The following is a 24,186-nucleotide window of genomic DNA, read 5'->3' on the forward strand; positions in this document are numbered from 1 at the left end:
AAAAAAAAAAAAAAGCACTGAGTTTTTCATCATTTTTCATATAAGACTACTAAACTCTATTCTTAGATGCCTAAACTCTATTGACTATCATCTCATTTTCACTAAGCAGAAATTCACCAAATCTTACTAACATTTAACTAAGTATTGTTATTTAAATTAAATTAACACAATGAGGCACAGTACAAAAATATTTTAAATTTTGATGGATGTAGTACATTTTATTTAATTAAAGGTCCAATTTTATTTCATTGTTGATATTTTATAAAAGTATTTCTGATGATGAGACCCATGTTGGGGAGAAATGATGGAATTGCAGAATTAAACTTGTAATCCATACATAGGAATTCTAAATAATTTTATTTTATTAAGGAGTTATTTACAATTGTCAAGTATTAACATGTAAGTGAATCTGTTTTGTAGATAAATAGAGAAATATTGTTTTTAAGAATAATTACTATGAGGATACTGAGAAGGCAGAAAGCCCCCCAGTTAATTATATATATATATATTGAAATATTAAATAGCAGTGTAAAATCAGTCATTCAGTCACATGTATTGTTTTCATTTACTAGTGGATTGATCACCGGTTATTCTGTGATCAGAACTATCAGAGTTGTGGTTATTAGGTTAAAAATACCATTAAAAATTACATAGAAGATGGAGCATAATTCAGTTCTTAAAAAAGCTTGTAAATATTTTCTTCCCTGAGCCAATCACACTTTGCCTAAGATGTGATGCACAGCAAAGAAATCAGATATTGTAAATTTAGATTGTAAATTTTAAAATAATGATTTTTCCTCCAGCAAACTGCTGATGAACATTGGTTTGAATATGTCTGTTTTTTCATTTGGCATTTGAATTATGCTTTCTAACTTGAGAATTGCAGTCCTGGTGATTCCAGGACTTCCACTAGCATGTAGGAAAGATCGTCTTGAAGAGGGAAAGGGGGAAAACACCCTGCTGAGTGTCATAACTATTGTTAAATTTTATAATAAAAAGGGAGGCATCTATCCATTTATGTTGTTGACAGTGTTCACTGATCAGCTTTTGAAAGAGGTTTAAGAACCTACATCCGTAAGTGGTCTCCACAGTAGAGGAAGTCTATATATATATATGCAACATAATGGTATTTTTTTTCTTGATCTTACTGATGGCCCCAAAATCTTCCCAAATATTGTACACGGATCACTAAGCACTTAAAACAGGACTCTGCAGGTCTTGCAGGTGCAGAAATAACAGATAAACCGTGCCTCTCTGGAATCAGTGATGATTTTCTTTTCTTGCAGAAAGTCGTTCCCTCACTGACAAGTTTCTCTGCTTATTAGCAACTCGATGCTGCTAAGAATTTGACAACTATTTTTTAAAATGCGTAACTTAAAATACCAATGTAAAAGAGCAAGGACAAGTTATTTCTGTGTTCTCTTTTTTGACTATTTTCAAAAAATGCATTTACAAATTGTATTTTTGCCCCATGTACTATTTCATTGAAAAATATGGTTTCTGAAAAAATCATAGAATCATAGAATCATAGAATATCCTGAGTTGGAAGGGACCCTTAAGGATCATCAAGTCCAACTCTTGACACCGCACAGGTCTACCCAAAAGTTCAGACCATGTGACTAAGTGCACAGTCCAATCTCTTCTTAAATTCAGACAGGCTCGGTGCAGTGACCACTTCCCTGGGGAGCCTGTTCCAGTGTGCAACCACCCTCTCTGTGAAGAACCCCCTCCTGATGTCAAGCCTAAATTTCCCCTGCCTCAGCTTAACCCCGTTCCCGCGGGTCCTGTCACTGGTGTTAATGGAGAAAAGGTCTCCTGCCTCTCGACACCCCCTTATGAGGAAGTTGTAGACTGCGATGAGGTCTCCCCTCAGCCTCCTCTTCTCCAGGCTGAACAGGCCCAGTGCCCTCAGCCGTTCCTCGTACGTCTTCCCCTCCAGGCCTTTCACCATCTTCGCAGCCCTCCTCTGGACACTCTCCAACATGTGTATTAATGTGTATTAAAAAATATGCGTTTATAATTTACTTCAGAAAATAGAAATAACAATTTTTTGTGCGTGTGTTTTTTGTAATAGGAATTCTGTCTGATACAACAAAGAGATTAATATCCCCAATGGTCTTGATATTCACCAAGTTTGCTGTCAGTCACCATTGACAGCTATAAAACTCTGTTAGCTGTTAACAAGAATGTTGTTTCTGAGTAACAACAGAGTTAATCTTTCAATTTGGCATAGTCTGAAACCACTTTCCCTTAGTGTGGGAATGAGCAGTTAGTACATCATTTTGGCCATGCAGTTACTTGTTCAATTCTGGCAAGAGTCTTTGTCGTAGCTCCATCTGTGAACACAGATGTGGGGATTTAACAGGAGTTTCTCCCACAGCAGAACATTTTATAAAAAAACAAACTAAAAAAGATCAGAGGGGAGAACTAAAATTAACTACAAACTGCATGATATATTTTAAATAGTCCATTTTAAGTTTCAGCTAGCTTTAAAAATAATCAGAACTGGGTTAAAAAAAAAAAAGAAAAGAAAAAGAAACAGTTTTCACTCATACAGTCTTGTGCTTGTGATTCATTTTACAAGAATGGAATATGTTTTGCTACTTTTCAACATTCTGTTCTAGCTGATAAACTTTTACCAAATTTCAGGCAAAATTTTGTGAAAACATCAAACTGCAAGTTTCAGAATATGTCCTTTTTACTATTACACTATTCCATTCAGCAAAGAGGATACACATTTAGAATTGCATTGAAATTTGAACTTTGAAACTATCAAATCTATATTCATTGGATCCTTGAGCTTAGTATTAGCTCAGTTGGTGTGAGATGACCATGATGAAATAAAAAAAAAAAAAAAAATCCATAAAAATTAGTTACTTAAATTCCTGCTGTCCTGGGTCTAAATATCAACACTTACAAAAAGCAAAAAATAATACTTAAATAATACTTAAAAATACTTAATTGCTACTGGTATAGTGGAAGTTCTTTGAGACTGTTATTAAGGTTTCCTTCTTGGCTTTTACATCTGGTTTAGTTTGTTTGTGTTTGTTTTCTGTCTGTAGGTTAACTGGGAGCTTTGTACCAGACTTAATTGTGAGCATGAGTAATCAGATGTGGCTGCATCTTCAAACAGATGAAAGTGTGGGCTCAATTGGTTTCAAGGTTAATTACAAAGGTAACAATATATTATTAGAAGCAATTTTAAGTGTATACCAAAATTAATATTTTGAAATGTTTTTATTTCATGGTTTTCTTTTTTATCTCAATTCTGTTCCTAATTCTGTTGGTTTTCAAAACAAGAAAATGCAAATTAAGTGGACAAATATACAAAAAAAAATCTCAATTTAAAAGTCTTATGTCATATGAAATTGCTTTTTATTTACTTTTTATTAAATGTGTTATAACAGCAACTGATTTTTTGGCATATAGATTAACATTTTTGTGTTATTTCATGTTAAAAAGATAAAAATGAAATGATATGACTATTTAATGATAAATGCACAAATAAAGCATAAACACCTACGTGTTTTTGAAACATTCATTATACCTACTACAGTAGAAAAAACAAACAAACAAATAAACAAACAAAAACAGAAGCCGGAAATTGGAATTACTTAAGAGTTTTGGGACAAGACAAAGAAAAAATGACCTAATAGTGTTCCGTATTGTCTAAAAGATGTGAGGGATCTTTAATACAAAACATTACACAGCTGTTTTTTTCTAATTCTTCTGGGAGAATGTATAATTTTCATATATCATGGACAGCAGAATAAGCCAAAAAATTAAGAATATCATATGTGAACACTTCTGAATTATTATAGAATAGTTACATTTATTATTTTAATATCAAATTTGACATAGTTGCATATGTTTCTTGAAACAAATTTTAAAGTTACACGGTCCTTTCCTGCTGCCAAAAAGCAATAGAGTGTGTGATAGTTATTTTCCATAAGGGAAGACAAAAACGCCAGAAGCTGAACCAAATATACAGCAATAATTTATGAATAATTTGGAGAACAGGGAGAAGGACTGAGGTTCATCATTCTGTGACAGGAATGGAATTATGAGAAGCAGGAGGTTAAGTAACAGGGGGAAGCTAGGTACATCAAAAGAATGACAGATGGAATGGATAGGCATATTGGAAGTCAACCTGTAACACATGAGTTGCTCTTTCTTTATGTCCCCAAGATTCTTTTGGCTGTTGGTATGTATTATTGTTAATATGAAAAAATATGAAAATATGAAAAAACCTTGAACCATAACAAAATGGAAGTGGAATCTTTATGTATCAGAGTTTGAAATATTTTGCAGAACTCCAGTACTCATTGACTTTATTTACTTGATTTTTCTTTTTTTTGAATAAAATTAGTTTTACTTGCAGCAATTTTAGTTTTCAGGGGGCAAAGGATTATTGTTTAGTTTCTTAAAATGTGTACTATATCTTGTTTTATTCATGAGCTATTTTTAATTCTTATAAACACTTGTTCTGCAAAAATAAAATTAATTGAATATGAGTAGGTAGAGGTGGACGGTAGTGGTGACTATTCTCAATTTCATCTCCATATAATCAATTTTAATTGCATGTACTTAAACATTGCGTCTGTATCTATTTTCTTATGCTGATACTTTATACTAGGTAACTAAATAGCATGTGAATGCACCAAGCTTTCAACAAATAGATGTTTTTTCTTTGTTTTTGTTGTTGTTGTTGTTTTTTAATCTAGAGTACAGGGTAAGATTTTTATATCAGTTTCCTTTGCTTTTATTGTTGAGAAGGTGTTTCATTAAAGATGCCAAGAAACCCAATATTTCCTTTCATAAAATATTTTTGAAGTCCATCCTGGTAGTGATGGTAGACTCTGAATAGAGAAATTGAAACAGATAATGTAACATGTAACAGACAAGAAGCAGTTTTGCAATTACAGAAATTTTTGAAGTTATGATTTGGCTTTCAATTCAGAGATTCATTTAAGCATATGACATATCACTGCCTTCTGTACTAATAAATAAGTAAATAAAATTGCAAAGACTTTCAAAATTTTATGCAACTACTTAACAAAACTATTTTTCTAAGTTTCAGGGTTGAAGGACATTTTAGTTTAAATGACTATATAAATTATTAAGAACGCATGCCCGATTTGCTTGTATTTCTATTTAATGGACTAGATGAAATAACATTCCTAGAGCTTGGCTCCTTCTGTCTCACAGTTTCCACTACACACACAGACAACTTAACTATGGCTAATACTGTATCTATTTTTATATATTATATATTTAGATCCTGTAGGATTCTGCTTACATAAGAAGTGCAAATACCTTAGCATTTTAGATTAGATCCAGCAATTTGTTTTGAAGTGAATCTTCTAATCACTCCGCTTGCTTCACTTTTCATGATGGAGAAATCCCGAAAGGCACCAGGTAAATTTCTTTGAGGCAGTTCACAGAATGCACTTGAATAACATTCATGATATATAATAGCTGCATTTAGTCTGTAAGTCCTAATAAAGCTTGTCCAAAGTAAAAACAGAAAAACAGAGTGAAATTTTATAGATTGTATTGATACTATATCTTCTGTTACTTCACTCTACAATCTTGTTTCTTTTGGAACTAATTACTTGATAATGTACTCATTAATAGCCAGAATAAATTCCCACTGAAATGTTTTGATGCCTAAATATCTCCTTCTGTGAATCTTGAAGCTCAAGGCAGAGATGTGCCTGCCTCGTGCCATCAGAATTCATGGAGACATTCTTCCATCTAGTTGATATTTATGTCTGAGTCTGGGAGGATTTTCAAGAATATAAATTGTTCCAAGTCCTCTGTGGAATATGAAGGGAGGAATGAAGAGTTGTGGAATGTCACTACCCAGTGCTCTTTACTCATTGTCCTCCAAAATGGTTTACTTGCCCAGGGTGAAGACAGAAGGTCAAATCCTTTCTGACTGTAATAAGATGGAATGTATATCATTTTCAATGATTAAAAATAGAAAAGTAAGTTCTTGAATACTTCTGCATTCTCTAATACAGTAGATTTTCAGCTGAAGAATTCTTTGAAATTCAAAATATTACAGAAACAGACAATTTATTCTCTTTTGCATATCTGCCATTTGAGAGAATCCAGAAGGTATTCATGAAATAATAATCTTTGACATTTTCTAGATTAAGATGCCATGTAGACATTTTATGCTTTTAATACCTAGATCTCATTACAATTTTTGAAAAATAAAATAGAGATGCAAACATTTAAGAAAGATTAATATTTTAAAGTAAATGTGTGTTTTGTTTTGTTTTGTTTTTAAGTCCTATCCCAGTGTATAACTAAATAAAATAACAACAACAAAAACACCTACTTAGGTGAAAAATAAATATCAGAAAGGGACAGGAGAGAAACACAAGCCCAGATTCATTATAGAGATATTTTTTTATTTTTCTGTTCTCTTTCTGTTGTGTAATGTGTTTTTGTGTTTAAAATGTTAACGTAGATTTTATGGTTTATGTGAAATTATGGAATAATTACAATTCTGAAATTGTAAGTTCATTATTTCAAAGTCATAATTTTCAGGATTCCTTGACAATCATAGTCCTTCCGTTATATATGGGTTATGACTATCGTGCTCATACTATTATCAAATAAAACAAGTAAATATTTTTAGGCTTTCCAAATCACTGTTATGAAAGGAAACTACAAATTAATAATGATTATTGACAAGTTAAATGAGTAGTTTACATCATTCAATATTTCAGGAAATGATGCAGTTTCAGGAAATGGGCAGCAAGCTAGCCAGACTCATTAAGAGGGCTTTAAACTAGATTTGGTGGGAGAAGGGGTTGTACCTGTAAGTGACTCAACCCTTGAATGACAATACTTTAAAAAGCAGGGAAAAACACCTGTGAATCATCCCATAAGAATTAGGAAGGACTCCTCTAAAAAGATGGTGCAACCCATAGCCCAGCTGAAGTGCCTCTACACCAATGCATGCAGCACAGAAAGCAAGCAGGAGGAGCTGGACGCCACAGTGCAACTAGAAAACTTCAATCTAATTGCTATCACAGAAACATGGTAGGACAATTTGCATAGCTGATATATTGGAATGGAGAGCTACAATCTTTACAGGAGAGACGGGCGGGAAGGAAGGTTGGTGGTGGGGTCCCCTCTATGTTAAGAAATGTATCAATTACGTACAGTTCCCTCTGAGAAGCAGCCAAGATCAGGTTGAAAGCCTGTGGACAAAAATTAGGACGGGACCAACAAAGGAAATCATGTGGTTGGGGTCTACTACAGGTCACCTGATCAAGAGGAGCCTGTTGATGAGGCCTTCTTGCTCCAACTACAGGAAGCATCATGCTTACAGGCTCTCATTCTCCTGGGGGATTTCAAGCACACAAATGTTTGCTGGGAAAGCTAAGCAGCAGACAGTAAGCAATCCAGGAGACTCCTGGAGTACATTGAGGACAACTTTCTCATCCAGGTATTAGACAAAACAATCAGAGGAGAAGCGTTACTGGACCTGGTGCTCATCAGTGCAGAAGAGTTCATTAAAGAGTTTAAGACTGGAGGAAGGCTGAGTTACAGTGATCATGCCCTGGTTGAATTTGTGATCTCGAGGGAAATGGGCCTGGCTAAGAGCAAAGTCAGGACCTTGAACTTCAGATGAGCCACCTTCCAGCTGTTCAAAGAATTAGTGGATGAGATCCTATGGGACACAGTCCTTGGGGACAGATGATCTGATCAGAGCTGTCAACTCTTTAAAGATATTTTCCTTGGAGTGCAAGGGCTCTCTATTCCCATAAGTAATAAATCAAACAGGGAAGGTAAGAAACAGACATGGTTGAATAAGGATCTGCTGGTCAAACTTAGGCTAAAGAAGAAAATGCGTAGGCAGTGGAAACAGGGCCATGTGCCCTGGGAACAGTACAGAAACACAGTTTGGATGTGCAGGGATGGAATCAGGAAAGCTAAGGCACTGACAGAACTAAACTTGGTGAGGGATGCAAAGAATAACAAGAAGGGGTTCTACACTGGCTGCAAAAGAAAGAGAAGAGAGAGTTTATCACCTCTGACAAATGAAAACAGAGAACTGGTAGGGGCAGATGTGGAGAAGTTGGAGGTACTTAACAACATCTTTGCCTTGGTCTTCACTACTGGTAAGGATTTCCACATCTCTTGAGTCCCTGAACTTCTAGGCAGGGGCTGGGGGAGCAGATTCCCTCCCACTGTAAGCAAAGAGCAACTTTGGGACCTTCTGATGCAACTTAACAACTACAGGTCTATGGGGCCTGATGACATGCATCCCAGGGTCCTGAGGGAATTGGCTGATATAGTTGCCAAGACTCTCTCCATCATATTTGAAAAGTCCTGACAGTCAGGTGAAGTCCCTGCTGACTGGAAAAAGGGAAACATCGCTCCCATTTTTAAAAAGGGTAGAAAGGAAGACCTGGGGAACAACAGATAGTAAGCCTCATCTCTGTGCCTGGCAAGATCATGGAACAAATCCTCCTGGAGGCAATGTTAAGGCACATGCAGGACAAGCAGGTGATCTGGGACAGCCAGCTTGGCTTCACTGAGGATAAATTGTGCCTGACCAATATGGTGGCCTTCTATGATGGAATGACTGTATCAGTCAACAAAGGAAGTCTGACCGATGTTATTGATGTTATCTACTTGATAACAGACTGGGAGAAGAACTCATTGAGAGCAGCTCTGCAGAAGAGGACTTAGGGGTTCTTGTCGATGAAAGGCTTGACACGAGCCAGCAGTGCATGCTTGCAGCCCAAAAGTCCAATTGCATCATGGGCTGCATCAAAAGAGGTGTGACCAGCAGGTTGAGGGAGGTGATTGTGCCCCTCTACTCTGCCATCGTGAGGCCCCATCTGGAGTACTGCATCCAGGTTTCGGGCCCCCAGCACAGGAGAGATGTGGACCTGTTAGAAGGAGTCCAGAAGAGGGCTATAAAGATGATTGGACAGCTGGAGCACCTTTCCTATGAAGAAAGGCATGAGAGAGCTGGGGATGTTCAGCCTGGAGGAGAGAAGGCTCTGGGGAGACCTCATTTTGGCCTTTCAGTACTGAAAGGGATCTTGTAAAAAAGATGGAGAAGGACTCTACTTGGTTAGACAATGATAGGACAAGAAGGAATGGTCTTAAACTAAAAGAGAATAGATTTAGACTAGACATTAGGAGGAAATTCTTCACTGTAATGGTAGTGAGGCACTGGCACAGGTTGCCCAGAGCAGTTGTGGATTCTCCATCCCTGGAGGTGTTCAAGGCTAGGCTGGCTGGGGCCTTGGTCAATCTGATCTATTGGTGGCATCCCTGCCTATGGCAGGGGTGTTGAAGTTAGACGATCTTAAAGGCCCCTTCCAACCCAAGTGATTCTATGATTCTGCAACTCTATGATGCCATTTAATCACAGTAGCTCTTCCTAAAGCCATGGTAAAGGAGAAAGAAGTTTCCATCTGAATAAAAATGGATAAACAGGCAGTTTCCAACATATTTAACACTCGAACTAAAAGTTCCAGTTCATCTAGAATTGAGGAAAAAGTAGCTATACAAAAGAGACGTATTCATAAAACTGTGGCATAGCTTTCAAAGACTAGAAAATAGTACCATTTTTTGTAAGATCATGTGCTTTTTGAAGAAACATGTCTTTATTTCATTTCTCAAAAACTGAATGAAAATGTAGCAATAGAGTACTAATAGCTCTTGGAAATTTTTTGTAAGAACTCTTGAATTGCAGTATCTTTCATGCAAAACAGCTTCCTTTTCTAATTTTGGATATATATGATTTTTTTATTTTTTAACTAGTTATGTTTTATCCACGTTTTCCAAAGACACTTTTTACCATTGAATTTGTGGAAGTTCAGAATAAAATAAATAATCACAGTGACAGTTCATAGGAAAAAATATTTTAAGGAATGAAGTCAAAGTCATGCAAACATATTCAAAACCATCCTGCATTAGCATATGTGCATAAGCTGAGCTTCTGTTATTCCTCTTATCCATAAGACACTATCCTCTTAGGGCTGAAATAAGAAAATGTGTTTTTAACACTCAGGGTAGTCTAGTTCTGTCAGGTCCTTATGTCACACCCTCAGGTTCTGAGCAGTGGTCAGATGTGAGGGATTTTTTATTTTTTATTTATTTAATTAATTTTATTTTTCTCAAGGTAACTGACCTCACACTAATAAAAACTCCTGAATCAAGTAGGATCTTTTGACATCTCCACCTTTCATCTTTTATCTGCACATTTTTTTTTTATTTATTCTTTTTTTTTTTTTAAGTTTTGAGATATATCAGATACTTTAAACTTAATTGTATAAGAAAATAAAGGTTACTCAGACTGGAGTGTAATAAGGTTTACAATAGGCTTGTCTAAGATGTCAAGCTAGATGAGACTGAAGTAAAATAGTGAATTTAAAGTGAAGTAGATTTCCTTATTCAATTTTCTGCAGAGATGATCTAATTCTAGGGTTGGGATTTACACTCTGACACTCAGTATTTAAAAAGATTTCTTTCTGTTTAAAGCATAACTCATTCTGCTTGCCTGCATGGCTTCTGTGCCTGAGTGCTTGGGGTACTATTGTAGCCTGGGGTAGACTTCTGGAATTTGTCATCCACATTTCATCCTGTTTTCATAGCAGTAAACACCAAGTTGCACACATATCTGTGTATGGGTTTTCTTTTGTTTTTGTCACAGATGTTTTTCCAGGATTAACTGCCCAACAGCACTTGCTTTGCTGTTGGTGACAGAACACTGAATAGTCTGCATTAGGTAGACAGCTTAATACAGTGTTGGTCCTCTAACTGTGCTTGCAAACACAAATTTCAGATGTGCAAAGTAAGATACATTTATAGTAATATGGGCTTTAGAGATATCTCATCTGATATCTCTAAAATGTAGATGATATCTCATCTACAAGTTATGAGAATAGCCTGTCTCTTCATGTCTGTTCTACTAAAAACACAGCTGTAGTTATTTTTGTTCATATTATTTTAGGCTATTTTCTAAATGTATGTTACTGAACTCAGTGAGATTGTCTAGTCAGTTTCATTTTGTAGTTTTGTGTTTTTACAAAACTTTGTTAAATACTACCTCATCCTTGTTTAATGATGAAGTAGGAAGTGAAACATTTGTACTTTCTGCACTTCAAAATCAGGAATTAAATCCATGTTAGATCTCTTGTTTCCAAACTGTTCAGTCTTCCTTGTTTCAATTTTTGTTCTCTTGTGTTGTTTCCACTCTTTAGATAATTTCTATTGCCTTTGTATTCACTGTCCTCTGTTTGTTGTCATGTGATTGTATGTATTTTGTGGTGTGTTAACTAGATGAAATTGTACCAATGATTTGTTTAATTGAATTCTAATACCCTCCATTCTATTCCTTGTGCCATCCTAACTGTATTCTGCAGAACAAACAACAAGCAGAGTTCCACATTAATGGCTAAAATTTCTGTGCTAATTGAATACAAATGATTTTAAATTTTCTAAGTCTCAGGAATAGTTCAAATACTCAAATACAGATACTGTAGTATAGTCTTAAAAAAATAGTACTTTACACTTTTAGTGTAACTGTACTAAAGCATAGATACTTCATAAATACAACACAACTTTTTTTGTACCTGATTCAATTTTTGTTGAAAGTGTGTTATTCACAAGTGTTGCAACTCAATCTCATTCCTGTTTTGCATCTCTTTTGAATATATTAAGCAAAATTATATCCAGTACAGAAAACTGGGGCATCTTCCTGGCTAACTTTTTGCCAACCTGTGTTATTTTACTCTTTGCTCTTCCTGCTTTGTAGCTTACAACTCTCATGGCAAGCTTTTTCAGTGGAGACCTACTCTGTTGGTATTATCCAAATGTTTTATTAATTTATTTATCTCAGTGTATTGGACATAAAGTATAAGAGCACCTGTTTGTAATCCCTACATTATAAAATACATAAGAACAGTTGTACAAAGTCATACTGAATATCCTTTTATCCAAGTACTGCTTATGGAAGAGAGAACAAGTAATGATATAGTGTTGCTTCTTTGGAATTATTTCCTATGCTCCAACAGTTTGTGGTACAGAGACTTCCTAAGTATAGTCAATTTATAATAAGAAGCTCTTGAATGCTTTTTCATCCGTGACTTGTCTAATTTTCATCTTAAGCCCATGCATACTCTTAGTATTCCAATTTTTTTTATGCTGGAGAGGTTACAGTACAGTAGCACCTTTTTGTTCACGTTGGTTTTACTAGCTTCATCTGATGCCTTTTGATCCGTTTTGTAGAATGGACTGTACTTAATCTACCATATCACTGCTTACTCAGTTTTGCAGGACCATTATCTCTTCACAGGTGGTTGTCAACAGTGCTACTCTGCATAAGCTAATACTATCAGCAAACTTGGTCATCTCATTAATCATCTTCTTTCCAGAATATTTATGAATATACTGTCAAACAGAATGCATAATATAGAAGTCCATTATTTAACTTCTCTACTCCAGAGGAAGCAACCATTTTACTGCTACCATCTGTTAAATATGTTTTAAATAAGCATCCATCAAGCCTGCACCTAAGACAGAAATTCTAGTCTCTGTAAGAACCTGTCATAAGGTACTTCTGCAAATGCCCTTTGAAAGTGCAAGTATTTTACTTAAACTGGACTTCTGTCGTCTCTGTGCCTTCTAATCTCTCTGAAAGCCTTTGGAGGCTTGTAACGCAGGACCTTCCTTTAGAAAAGCCATGCTACTTCGTGGATATCTTTTTTATCCATATGTTAGTTCACAAGGGAAGACTGGCTAATGTCATCTATCCGGACTTCTTTAAGGCCGTGGAACCGTCTCACACAACATCCTGAAATCTATAGTGCAGACAGATGGATTTGAAGGGAGACAGAGTCTCCCTTCATTGTAGACAACGCCTCTATGTCCAGGTCCATGACAAATAGTGTCCTTCAGGGGACTGTCTTGGGACCAGTGTTGTTTAATGTCTTTAACAGTGACATAGACAGTGGGATTGAGTGAACCCTCAGCAAGTATGCAGGCGACACCACACTAACTGGTGCCGTTGGTACTGTGGAAGGAAGGGATGCCATCCGAAGGGACCTGGACAAGCTTGAGAAGGGGGCCCACAGAAACCTAATGAGGTTCAACAAATCCAAGTGCAAGGTGTTGCACCTGGGGCAGGACAATCCCAGACATGAGGACAGGGTGGGTGAAGAGCTCATTGTGAGCAGCCCTGCAGAAAAGCACTTGGGAGTTCAATGGATGGAAAGTTTGACATGAGCCAGCGGTTATGTACTTGCAGCCCAGAAGGCCAACTGCATCCTGGGCTGCATCAACAGAGGCATGGTCAGCAGGCTGAGGGGGGTGATTTTCCACTTCTACTCTGTCCTTATGAGGCCCCATTAGGAGTACTGCATTCAACTCTGGGGCCCCCAGCACAAGAAAGATATGGACCTGTTACAGCTCGTCCAAAGGAGGGCCACAAAGGATGATCAGAGTGCTGAAGCACCTCTCTTCTCTCATTGCCCCTCCTCAAAGGGAAAGGGGATGAAAATGCAATGGAAAGGGCTCAAGGGTTGAGATAAGGACAGGGAGATAATGCAACCATTATTGTCACAGGCAAAACAGACTCAGTGTAGGAAGATTAGAGATTTTTATTGCCTATTACTAACAAGCTAGAGAAGTAAGAAACAAAGAAAACAACAAAAATAGCGTCCCCTGTCCACACTCTACTGCCTCCTTCCCCTGAGAGTTGCAGGGGAACAAGGGAATGGGAGCTGCAGTCAGTCTGTAGCACTTTGCCTCTCCTTCAAGGTCCCTCTCTGCCCCTGCTCCATGTAGGGTCCCTCCCACGGGATGCTGTCCTTCCTGAACTGATCCCATGTGGGCTGCCCACAGGCAGCAGCTCTTCAGGAACTGCTCCCACATATGTTTGTACTGCAAGGTCTATTCATCAGGAGCAAACTGCTCCATCACAGGTCACCCATAGGCAGCAGTTCCCTCCCAGATCACCTGCTCTTGTGTGGGCTACTCAGCAGCTCTGGCCCGGGGCCTGCTCCTGCAGGGGCTCTCCATGAGCCGCAGCCTCCTCCAGGCCACATCCACCTGCTCCACTAGGAGCCTCTCCACAGGCCGCAAGGGAACTGCTGCTGCATGCCTGGAGCACCTCTTGTTTTCCTTCTGCACTGACTTTGGTGTATACAGGGCTGTTTCTCACTCTTCTCTCCTAGCTACTATTGTGCAGCTATTTCTTTTGTTTGTTTGTTTGTTTTTTGTTTTGTTTTGTTTGTTTGTTTGTGTTGGTGGTTGTGGTGGTTTTACTCAGGTGGGCAGCTGAGCTTTACCACAACTGCTCTCTCACTTCCCCTCTCTTCAAGGAGGAAGGGGGAGAAAATACAACACAGAGAACTCGGGGTCTGAGATGAGAAAGGTTTAATTAAAGGGAAAGGGAATGGGGAGAAAAAGAAACAATAAGTCTGCACGGAATCACAGAGAGAAGGGGAAAAAAAAAATCTCTACTTCCCATCAATGAGCGATGTTTGGCCATGTCCTGGGAAGCAGGGCCTCAAAACACGTAGTGGTTGTTCAGGAAGAACAGCCCCCTCCCCCATGAGAGCCCCCCTTTTTATTGCTGAGTGTGACATCAGGTGTTATGGAATATCCCTTTGGTTGGTTTAGGACAGCCGCCCCGGCAATGTCCCCTCCCCATCACTTGCCCACCCCCAGCCTCCTGGCTCTTAGGGGCTTGGAAGGAGTCCTGATGGTGTGCCAGCACTAGACACAACACTGCAATAGACACAACAATGAAGCAATAGACACAACACTGGAGTGATATCAGTGCTGTTCCAGCTACAAGTGCAGAGCACAGCGCTGTGTGGGCTGCTGCAGGGAAAGGTGACTCCAGCTCAGACAGACCCAACACAGTGGTGGTTGTGTTTTTTTCCCTGCTCTCAGAGAGGCACAAACAATATCACTTATTGGCTTGGCTCTGGCCAGCAGCGAGTCCCTTTGGAGCCAGCTGAAACTGGCCCTTATCTAAGATGGGGCAGCTTCTGGATTCTTCTCACAGAAGTCACCCCTGCAACCTCCTGCTACCAAAACCTTGCTACATAAACCCAATACCGTTTATTATTAGAAAAGTTTCTGTGTTCTTCTGATAGGAAATTTACTGTCTGAAAATGTTTTGCATTTGGGTTTAAATGAAGAGATTAATGTTGTTCTGACAACATGCTGTCCGCTCTTAATCAGGACTATGAAGCTACTTGACTATGTCCATGTGTATTTAAACACATTTGTGTACTTATAATCCAAGGAGAACTCAAATATTAGTATATAATCTGTAATTTATACATGTTTTAAACCATATACTTTACTATTTTATGCTTTATATAGAGGCATAGATTATAAATTGCATGGGATTTGATCATGAGACAATTTATGATCCTTTTCTACAACTCTCCTCATGTCATTGGAGAGCTGGGCAGAGAAATTATTATTTGAAGACAACTCCCATGACATTTTAATTTTGTTCAGTGTAACTGTAGGTCACTCTAACTGCTTTACAATTTATAATGAAAAACATTCACAAATGTTTGATTTCTTATACTTATAAAGAAAAGAGGGGAAGGACTTTCTCTGCCCTGACGTTAGTCTGTTGAGCAATAACGAATACATTCTATTTGGAAAGGTCATCTTTTGCTATGTTGTTTAGTATTAGTTACTGCTTGAGCCAGGACACCAAGCTGAATTGCCATTAGTCTGACTTATCCCCCTCAGCAATTCAATGTGTATTCAGTTACAATCAGTTCAATTGCCTTATGTATAAAGCATATATGTTACAAGATAGAAATATTAACCCTCTTTGGGGTTAAATTATACTTAAAGATGCTTGTTCATTTGTGGAAGTTGATTTATTTTTTTTCTTGTGAACATTTCTGGACTTTGTAGCTGATAGTGTGACCCCACAGACAAATAGTGAAACAATTCATGCATTTGGAAAAATCCTGCTGGGCGCAGGGTAGAATTTGAAACCCCAGCATAATAGAGCAGCAATTAGAAGCTGAAGAACTTTAAGAAGTTCCATTAATTCCAGGTTCTCTGCCTTTATTTAGTAAATCTTATTTATGAATTCACCTCAGTACTGTCTGCTGCTAGCAAAGAACTCTTAGTTCAAGCCTAGTGCTTTCCTTTTCATATTTTGCAACAGTGAGAATGTAATATACCTGATTAGTCTCCTTTTATTACACCTATTCAAATCATGTGGTTGAATGTCTACCTTATGGTTGTGGTGTGTTTCCTGAAATGGTGAAGGGATTGCATGTGACAGACTCTGGAGATGTCTCCTTTCAAAATGTTCACATGCATTTCCTGCTAAGGCAGCCTATCAAAGGGTGACAGAAGCAAGGATTCCAGCTATCTATTGAGGTAACATCATGATATAGTTATTGATAAATTTCTTTAGCTCTTGGCATTTAATGGAACAGAGAGTTGGAAATTTATTTTACTTGCTTGGATGAAGAGTGAAGAAAGAAACATGTTTGGTTTTGCATACTTTAGTACGTATGATGGCTACAAGCAGTTAGGTACTATGTGTAAAACAGAATTTAAATTTAAAATGTGCATATGAATGGATTTTCTCAAAATATTTCCAGATGAAGAATCAGTATAACCAGAGTCCTGTAGTTCTCTTTCTTGCACTTATGAGTTTGCCATATTGCTAAGTGTTATGCCATGAGAGTGTTCTTTTTTAATAACCCAATCCATCAATAATTAATTTATGTAAGTGCTGTTATGCTGTAAAACTACTATATCAGCAGTGCCCGTTCACCATGCATTTTCATGTTCTGAGAAACATCTATTAATTGCATTGTATTAGAATAGACTGTAATTTATATTTGTTGGCATTTTATTTTGGTTTGCTCTTGGCTGGCATTTTCTGTAACATATTTCCATCTCTTGTGAGCTATAAAACTCTAAGTTCTTCAGGTTTGCCCAGCTATTGTATTTTAACCCTGGTAGGCAGCTAAGCCCTACACAGCCGTTCACTCAATTCCGACGCAGTGGGATGAGGGAGAGAGTCAGAAGAGTAAGGGAAAATGAGAAGTCAATAAGTGAAGCAAATGCTGTGTGTGCAAGCATAGCAAAACAAGGAATTACTTCCCATTGGTAGGCAGATGTTCAGCCATTTCCAGGAAAGCAGGGCTTCAGCACACTTAACATTACTTGGGAAGGCAAACACCATTACTCCAAGGCTCCACTGCCTCCTCCTTTCTCCCCCCACCCCCCCAGCTTTTACTGCAGAGCATGATGTCTTATGGTTTGGAATATCCCTCTGGTTAGTTTGTATCAGATGTCTTGGCTGTGTCCCCTCACAGCTTTTTGCCTACCCTAGCCTACTTGCTGATGGGGCAGTGTGAGAAACAGAGAATGCCTTGGTGCTGTACAAGCACTGCTCAGCAGTAGATCACACACCCATCAATGTGTTATCAACCCTGTTTTTTCATCGCAAATTCAAAACCATAGGACCATACAAGCTAGCATGAAGAATATAAACTCTATCCCAGCCTAAACCAGGACAGTCAATTTCAGCAGGCATATAATAATCTATGGAAATTAGTAGATCATCTACTGGTAAAATTATCAGAAACTGAAGTTCTTGGAAATAGTCAACGTTACAAAGTAAGCCTATTCCAAATTTAAAGCCGTTTGTAAATTGATACTAGGTAGATTTTTAGACATCTAGTACCTAACAACAGCTTCAAATCCAGAAAGAGTATTCCAGAATTCTCTGCATGTGAGAAGGTGAGCTGATGAAGCAAGGATGTTGAGTGCTCTGCCATCCAATCCTAGCCAAAGGATGTGATAGAAGAGTAACTTGTTCTTCAGTGGAGCCTATTACGACATTCAATCTAGTTATGAGCACAAGGGAACATGATATAAGTAGAGCTAAGCACAGAGAAGTCTTATTAACAGTGCAGATATTGTTGTACATGACCTTCCTAAATATCTAATCCTTTTCCCAGAAATTGCTCTCACCCTCCTAGTGTCTCCATGGGTCCTAATGTTAACATCTTTTGCCCTCCACATGCAGAGTGGAGTAGGGATGAACATTCTATGATTTGACAGCATCCTAGGGTCATTCCTTGGAGAAGTATAATGTTCATAGCGTAGTTTCTATCATTGAGTCTGCTTGGGCTATAATTCTTGCATGCGTTCTTCAAACAGCCATGTTTTTCTTGATTCTCAGCTTTTGTTTCGAGTTTTCATAGTAGTCTCCCCCCATTCAGATGAACACAAGGGCTGTTGGACGCTTTGTAGCATCTTCCAGTTTAGTCAGGGTTTAACTGTGTGTGTTGCAGAACTTCAGCTCAGGGTAAGACATAGCCACTCTGTTAACAAACAATCATAATCTCAGCACAAACCAGCTAGATGCGGCACTGCCCAAGGCAAACTGAGTCAAACACCCAAGTCCTGCCCTGGCAGGTCAAAGATATGCCTGTGGTCATTTAATGGTAATGGGGCAGTAAATCATATTTGCTGGGCCACATAATATGCCTAAAATAAAATGAAATATTTTCATAGACTTGGGTCCAGAACCCAGAATTCTCTCCAGGCGAATGCTTAGGTGATGTTAAGAAATAGACTACATAAGTACATACATTTTGTTATGTGATGTCAAAGTATCTGAATTAATGATGTGGAAAACAAATTACATGAAAATGATTCTAACACTGCAGGGATGAAAAGAGGTATTTCCCATGTCACAAGTAAAAGTGCTAAGGGAAAGATCAGACAGGTGGCAAAGGTAACTATAATTAAAGAGAAATTACTATGCTTATAGATTAGTTTACAGCAGATAATACAAAAAAAAATGAAAGCATTAACAGTGAGAAATTTCAAAAGGGGAAAGACTTCATTTGTCTATCTGAGAAACAGTATTATATTAAAAAAAAAAAACTTTTTATTGTAGCATAGTATCAGTAGTGATGAAGAAAATGGAAGACAGCTTAGGAAATGCATTTTAAAATTTTAGCTGATTTTTTAAGACAACACTTTTGTCTGTATTTTTTTCACTTGTAGTGGTAAAAATAGCATGCATAGTTGATACTGAATATAGTCCCTTTTTTGTTGGAAAAGCCTAGTTACTATCACAAATTACCTATTTGGAGTTTATTTATTTCAGGGAATGGACATGTGCTTTTATGTTGGAGATCTGTCCTGAAATCTAACATGTAATGCTTGCTTTTTGCTCCTTGAGTTTGTATTTCATGATGTAAAATGATCTTGTTCTCTAACATTCAGTCATGAAAGATCAGAATAGATATACTTAGTTTTGGTAATATTAGATTTTGGTTTTTAATGCCTGGAATTATTTTCATTTTTGTCAAGTAAAAGCTATATTTCTTTGTTCATGTTGTTGGAGGCTTGTATTTATAAGTTGGACTATCTTGCATCATTTTAATATTCTGTAAATGAATATAAGGTGCAGTTACTGTGGCATCCTGATAACTTAGAGGATAAAAGACATTGACACCCTGAACTTTGAGAGAGATTCTTCTAAACAAACGCTGTAATAAATACACATTTAATTACAAAAAAACACTTCATTGAGGAAACAAAAGGTGTTCTTTAAGTCAGTATACATGTATAGTCAATATAAATTGACAAGGAGTAGTGAGACTGTAGAATGTGATATTGTTCAGTACAGGTTAGAGTCACTTAACCTCTGTAATTTCTAGCGTTAATTTCACAAAATATTTTGTCAAATAATAAGATTTAAGACAATGGTAAAGTTAAGTTTCCTCAGGATTTGATGAAAAATGTGAATTACACCTGTTCTTCCTATTTTAATTGATGAAAATAGCAGCAGAATGCTTCAAAATATAAAAGCACATTTCATTTTCAGCTATTAGGTTTTGAACTTGTCAATAATATAACTTAAAACCATGCATTAGTTTTGGACGGTTATCTTGAGGTTGCTTAAAATAGATACAACCATAATTGCTATAGGTTGCATACATTGCAATAGTTTTGAAGACCTGTTTTTAAATCCTCTAAACTCATGTTGGCAGTGTGATGCTGAAAGAAATAATAAATGTAATTAAAAATAAATCTGAAATTTTACTATAAAAAGTATAAAATTACTCTGGAAAAACTGTTATGGCTATTTTCCATGTGGCATTTTTAGATGATATTTAAGTTCTAAAAGGTCATATGCATTGATCAAAACCATTGAGCACTGTGGCTGTCTATAAAGATATTGTTTTGCAGTTCCAGCTTATTTATTTAAACTTAATTTACTAATGCTATTTTCACAACAAATGGCTAATTTTTCACCCAACCTCCAAATATCTATAGGCTTGCAAATATGTATGTATGTCATGTAAAAACATACAGGAAAGATAGAGAAATTAAATGAAAAATAATCCTGAAAATGTGTGTTGTGTCAGTGTGTCTATAAGCTGGGAGAATGACTAATACTTGGACAGTAGGCAGTTGCTATCTGTTATATTAACAAATCCATCTCTATAGCTAACTTTTTATATCAACGTAAAGGACACATGAAACCTGACAGTCCAGGCTTCATAAAATGAAAGCATGAGCACAATGTAATAAATAATACATTACATTTAGTATAATGGTGTGTTGCATTGTTTTCTACTTTAGTACTGAATTAAAATGAGTAAAAGCTGCACATGGGAGAATTTAGGCCCTTGGCGTAGATTTTGTCAAAATAAAAAATGTCTGTAAAATAGAACTACCAGAAATGAGTTACCTGAAAGCTTCAAGGCATCTTTTCTAAAGCTTTGTACTAAACAAATCACTTGATCTAGTGTGACATATGAAGAGTGATGTATAGTGTGCCAAGTCAATTAAATCAATAATTATTTGGTTTTGAGAAAGATGGATGGTGGGTCAAATTTTATTCCATTTTCAACAATTTTAGTCCCCACACCTATTAGTGATGTATTACCCAGTGGGGATTTTAAGAAAGATCTACAATGCCTTTTCCAAAATGTATTTATTTACTTATTCCTTCTATATTTATTTACTTATTCCATCAATTACTTTTAGGAGTATTTAGCTATGTAGGGTTTTGGTGTGTCTTATTTATTTATTTATTTATTTATTCTGGTGTTTTGTTTTCCTGTATGCGTTTTTTTCCTATTATCCAAGATACTAATGAAATATGATGAAATTACACAGTCATTAAAATAAGATTCATTAAGTCCTGAAGTCTTCTGCTCTTTTCTTCATGGCTTTATCTATTCAGTTTATCTGTGATTGTGAACAATTGTATGTTGACTCTTTCTTTGTCACCATGTTCATCTAATGCTTTATTCATCATAGAAAAAAAACTCTAAAACACTATACTGCCCACTGTAGACTTGTAGTTTTATGTTATCCAGAAATATTGTATTTGCTTTGACAAAACTTATTCTCTCTTTGAGGAGATACTATATCTTTTCTTGGATTTTAGAAGAAATGTTTAGTTTAGAAGAAATCTTAGGTTTAATTCTGTGCAAGTTACAGTTTAAAAAACAAAGAATATGTATCTTATATGGTAAAGGGAGAAGCAGATAATGCATTTCTGCACAAACATTCTGTAAATTAACCCATTGTCTGTTGTTTGTTGTAGCGTCCTTAACACTTTACGACTTAAAGGACATGCAGCTTCTCCCGAGTGATACAGTTATTAATATACAGAAGTAGGAAGAATAGGCTTTATTTGTAAATGGTATAAACATGAGGTTTTTACGTTCAAAAATAATTGAAAAAAAATACCAGAGTCTTGAGAATCTGTGTCTTCAGATCTGGACACTGCTGGTATTTCTCTGATGTTATGATGTTTCTTTTTTCTTTCATATTTAGGAACTTCTGGTTTAGTGTAGTTTAATTATATAAAACTGAGATAAGAGTCAATCTCAACTAATCTCTAAAGAATTTGCTAAATTCAGGAAAGGATTTGCTGGACACTGAGGTAGGTCAGTGCCTACATACAAACTTGCTGCAATTAATTAGATTTTAAATTGGGGGGGATCTTTTTTCCTTATATGTCAAAGTTTTGTGTATTAAAAAAAAATGGTGAATTAACATTTTCCAACTTACAATTACTGTTCAAGATTTATATTCTTGAAGAGAGAAATTGTTTGTTTTACTTGTTTTTTGTTTGTTTGTTTGTTCTTCCTTGTAGTTAGCATGGTGTGTTGGTCTTTGCATCCTGTATCTTTCCTATAGGAATAATATTTACATAAATATGCTTTCAGTATGTGTGTAGTTTGGGTGTTTTGTTTGTTTGTTTTTTAAGGTTCCTAAGGAGAGAATCATAGAATGGCTTGGGTTGGAAGGGTCCTGAAAAATTACCTAATTCCAACACCCTGCCATCGGCAGGGATGCTACCCCCTAGATCAGGTTCTCCAGGGCCCCATCTGACTTGACCGTGAACACCTCCAGGGATGGGGCATCTACTACTTCTCTGGGCAGCCTGTGCCAGTGCCTTCCCACACTTAAAGGAGTTCTTCCTAAAATCTAATCTAAATCTGCCCCCTTTTAGTTTTAAACCATTCCTCCTTGTCCTGTCATTATCTGCCTGTGGAACAAAAGAAGTCACTGTCCTCTCTTTTATAAGCCCCCTTTAAGTACTGAAAGGCCTCAGTGAAGCCTCCCCAGAGCTTTCTCTTTTCCAGGCTGAACAACCTCAACTTTCTCAGTCTTCATAGGAGAGGTGCTTCAGCACTCTGATTTGTGGCCCTCCTTTGGACTATCTGTAACCGGTCCATATCCTCTTACTTTGGGGGCCCCAGACCTGGATGCAGTACTCCTAATGGGGCCTCACAAGGCCTGCTGACCATGCCTCTGTTGATGCAGCCCAGGATGCAGTTGGCCTTCTGGGCTGCAAGTACATAACCGCTGGCTCATGTCAAACTTTCCATCCATTGAACTCCCAAGTGCTTTTCTGCAGGACTGCTCACAATGAGCTCTTCACCCACCCTGTCCTCATGTCTGGGATTGTCCTGTCCCAGGTGCAACACCTTGCACTTGGATTCGTTGAACCTCATTAGGTTTCTGTGGGCTCCCTTCTCAAGCTTGTCCAGGTCCCTTCGGATGGCATCCCTTCCTTCCACAGTACCAACGGCACCAGTTAGTGTGGTGTTGCCTGCATACTTGCTGAGGGTTCACTCAATCCCACTGTCTATGTCACTGTTAAAGACATTAAACAACACTGGTCCCAAGACAGTCCCCTGAAGGACATTATTTGTCATGGACCTCCACCTGGACATAGAGGCATTTTCCACAATTCCCTGGCTTCAGCCATTCAGTCAGCTCCATATGGATTTGATTTTGGTTAGACTATAAAGTGGATACCTCTTTAATTTAGAGATCAGGATGTTGTATGGAACTGTATCAAAAGCCTTACAGAAGTCTAGGTAGATGACATTGTTCCCATTTCAACTGATGCAGTTATTTCATCATAGAAGGTCATCAGATTGATCAGGTACAAATTGTCCTTGGTAAAGCTGTACTGCATGTCTCGTATCACTTCCTTGCACATGCTTTAATACTTCTTCCAGAGGATCTGTTCCATGGTCTTCCCAAGGACAGAAAAGAGGCTTACTGGTTTGCAGTTCCCTGGGTCTTCCTTTCCATCCTTTTTAAAAGTTGTAGTGATGTTTCCCTTTTTCCAGTCACTGTGGACTTTGCCTGACTGACATGGCTTTTCAATTATGATGGAGAGTGGCTTGGTAACTGCATTCGTTAGTTCTCTTTGGATCCTGGTATACATGCCGTCAGGCCCCATAGACTTGTACCTGTTCAGTTTCATCAGGAGATCCCAAACTTTCTCTTTACTTACAATGGGAGGGACTTTGCTCCCCCAGCCCCTGACTAGATGCTTGGGGACTTGAGAGATGTGGGAAGCCTGATAGCTAGTGAAGACTGAGGTGAAGACTGGTGTACTGAAGACTGAGGTACTTGTCGAGTACCTCAGCCTTCTCCGTGTCTGTTGTTTTTACCCACAAGCTCTCAACACATCCATGGCTCTTTCTGAAAGGCAGCTCTTCGCAATTTTCTTAGATTTAATTAGATTTTAATTTTTTACCATAAAGTCATTAATAGAGTAGTGGAAATGATGCCTTATGACATGTTAGTCTGTTGCAGAAGTGTAAACTTCCGTGGGCTATGGAGACATTTTTACAT

General features: G+C 37.4%; 1 protein-coding gene across 4 annotated transcripts in view; it reads left to right on the forward strand.

Moving 5' to 3' along the window:
• Window positions 1-24,186, forward strand: part of CSMD3 (CUB and Sushi multiple domains 3) — a 641,367-nt gene that overhangs the window by 309,857 nt on the left and 307,324 nt on the right. For all 4 annotated transcript variants that reach the window (XM_005009295.6, XM_038175100.2, XM_038175101.2 and 1 more), the window contains one exon: window positions 3,063-3,175. In XM_005009295.6, coding sequence (XP_005009352.3) covers window positions 3,063-3,175 — 113 coding nt within the window. The remainder of the gene's footprint in view (window positions 1-3,062; window positions 3,176-24,186) is intronic.

This window comes from Anas platyrhynchos, chromosome 2, assembly GCF_047663525.1.
Source record: "Anas platyrhynchos isolate ZD024472 breed Pekin duck chromosome 2, IASCAAS_PekinDuck_T2T, whole genome shotgun sequence".
Lineage (NCBI taxonomy): Eukaryota > Metazoa > Chordata > Aves > Anseriformes > Anatidae > Anas > Anas platyrhynchos.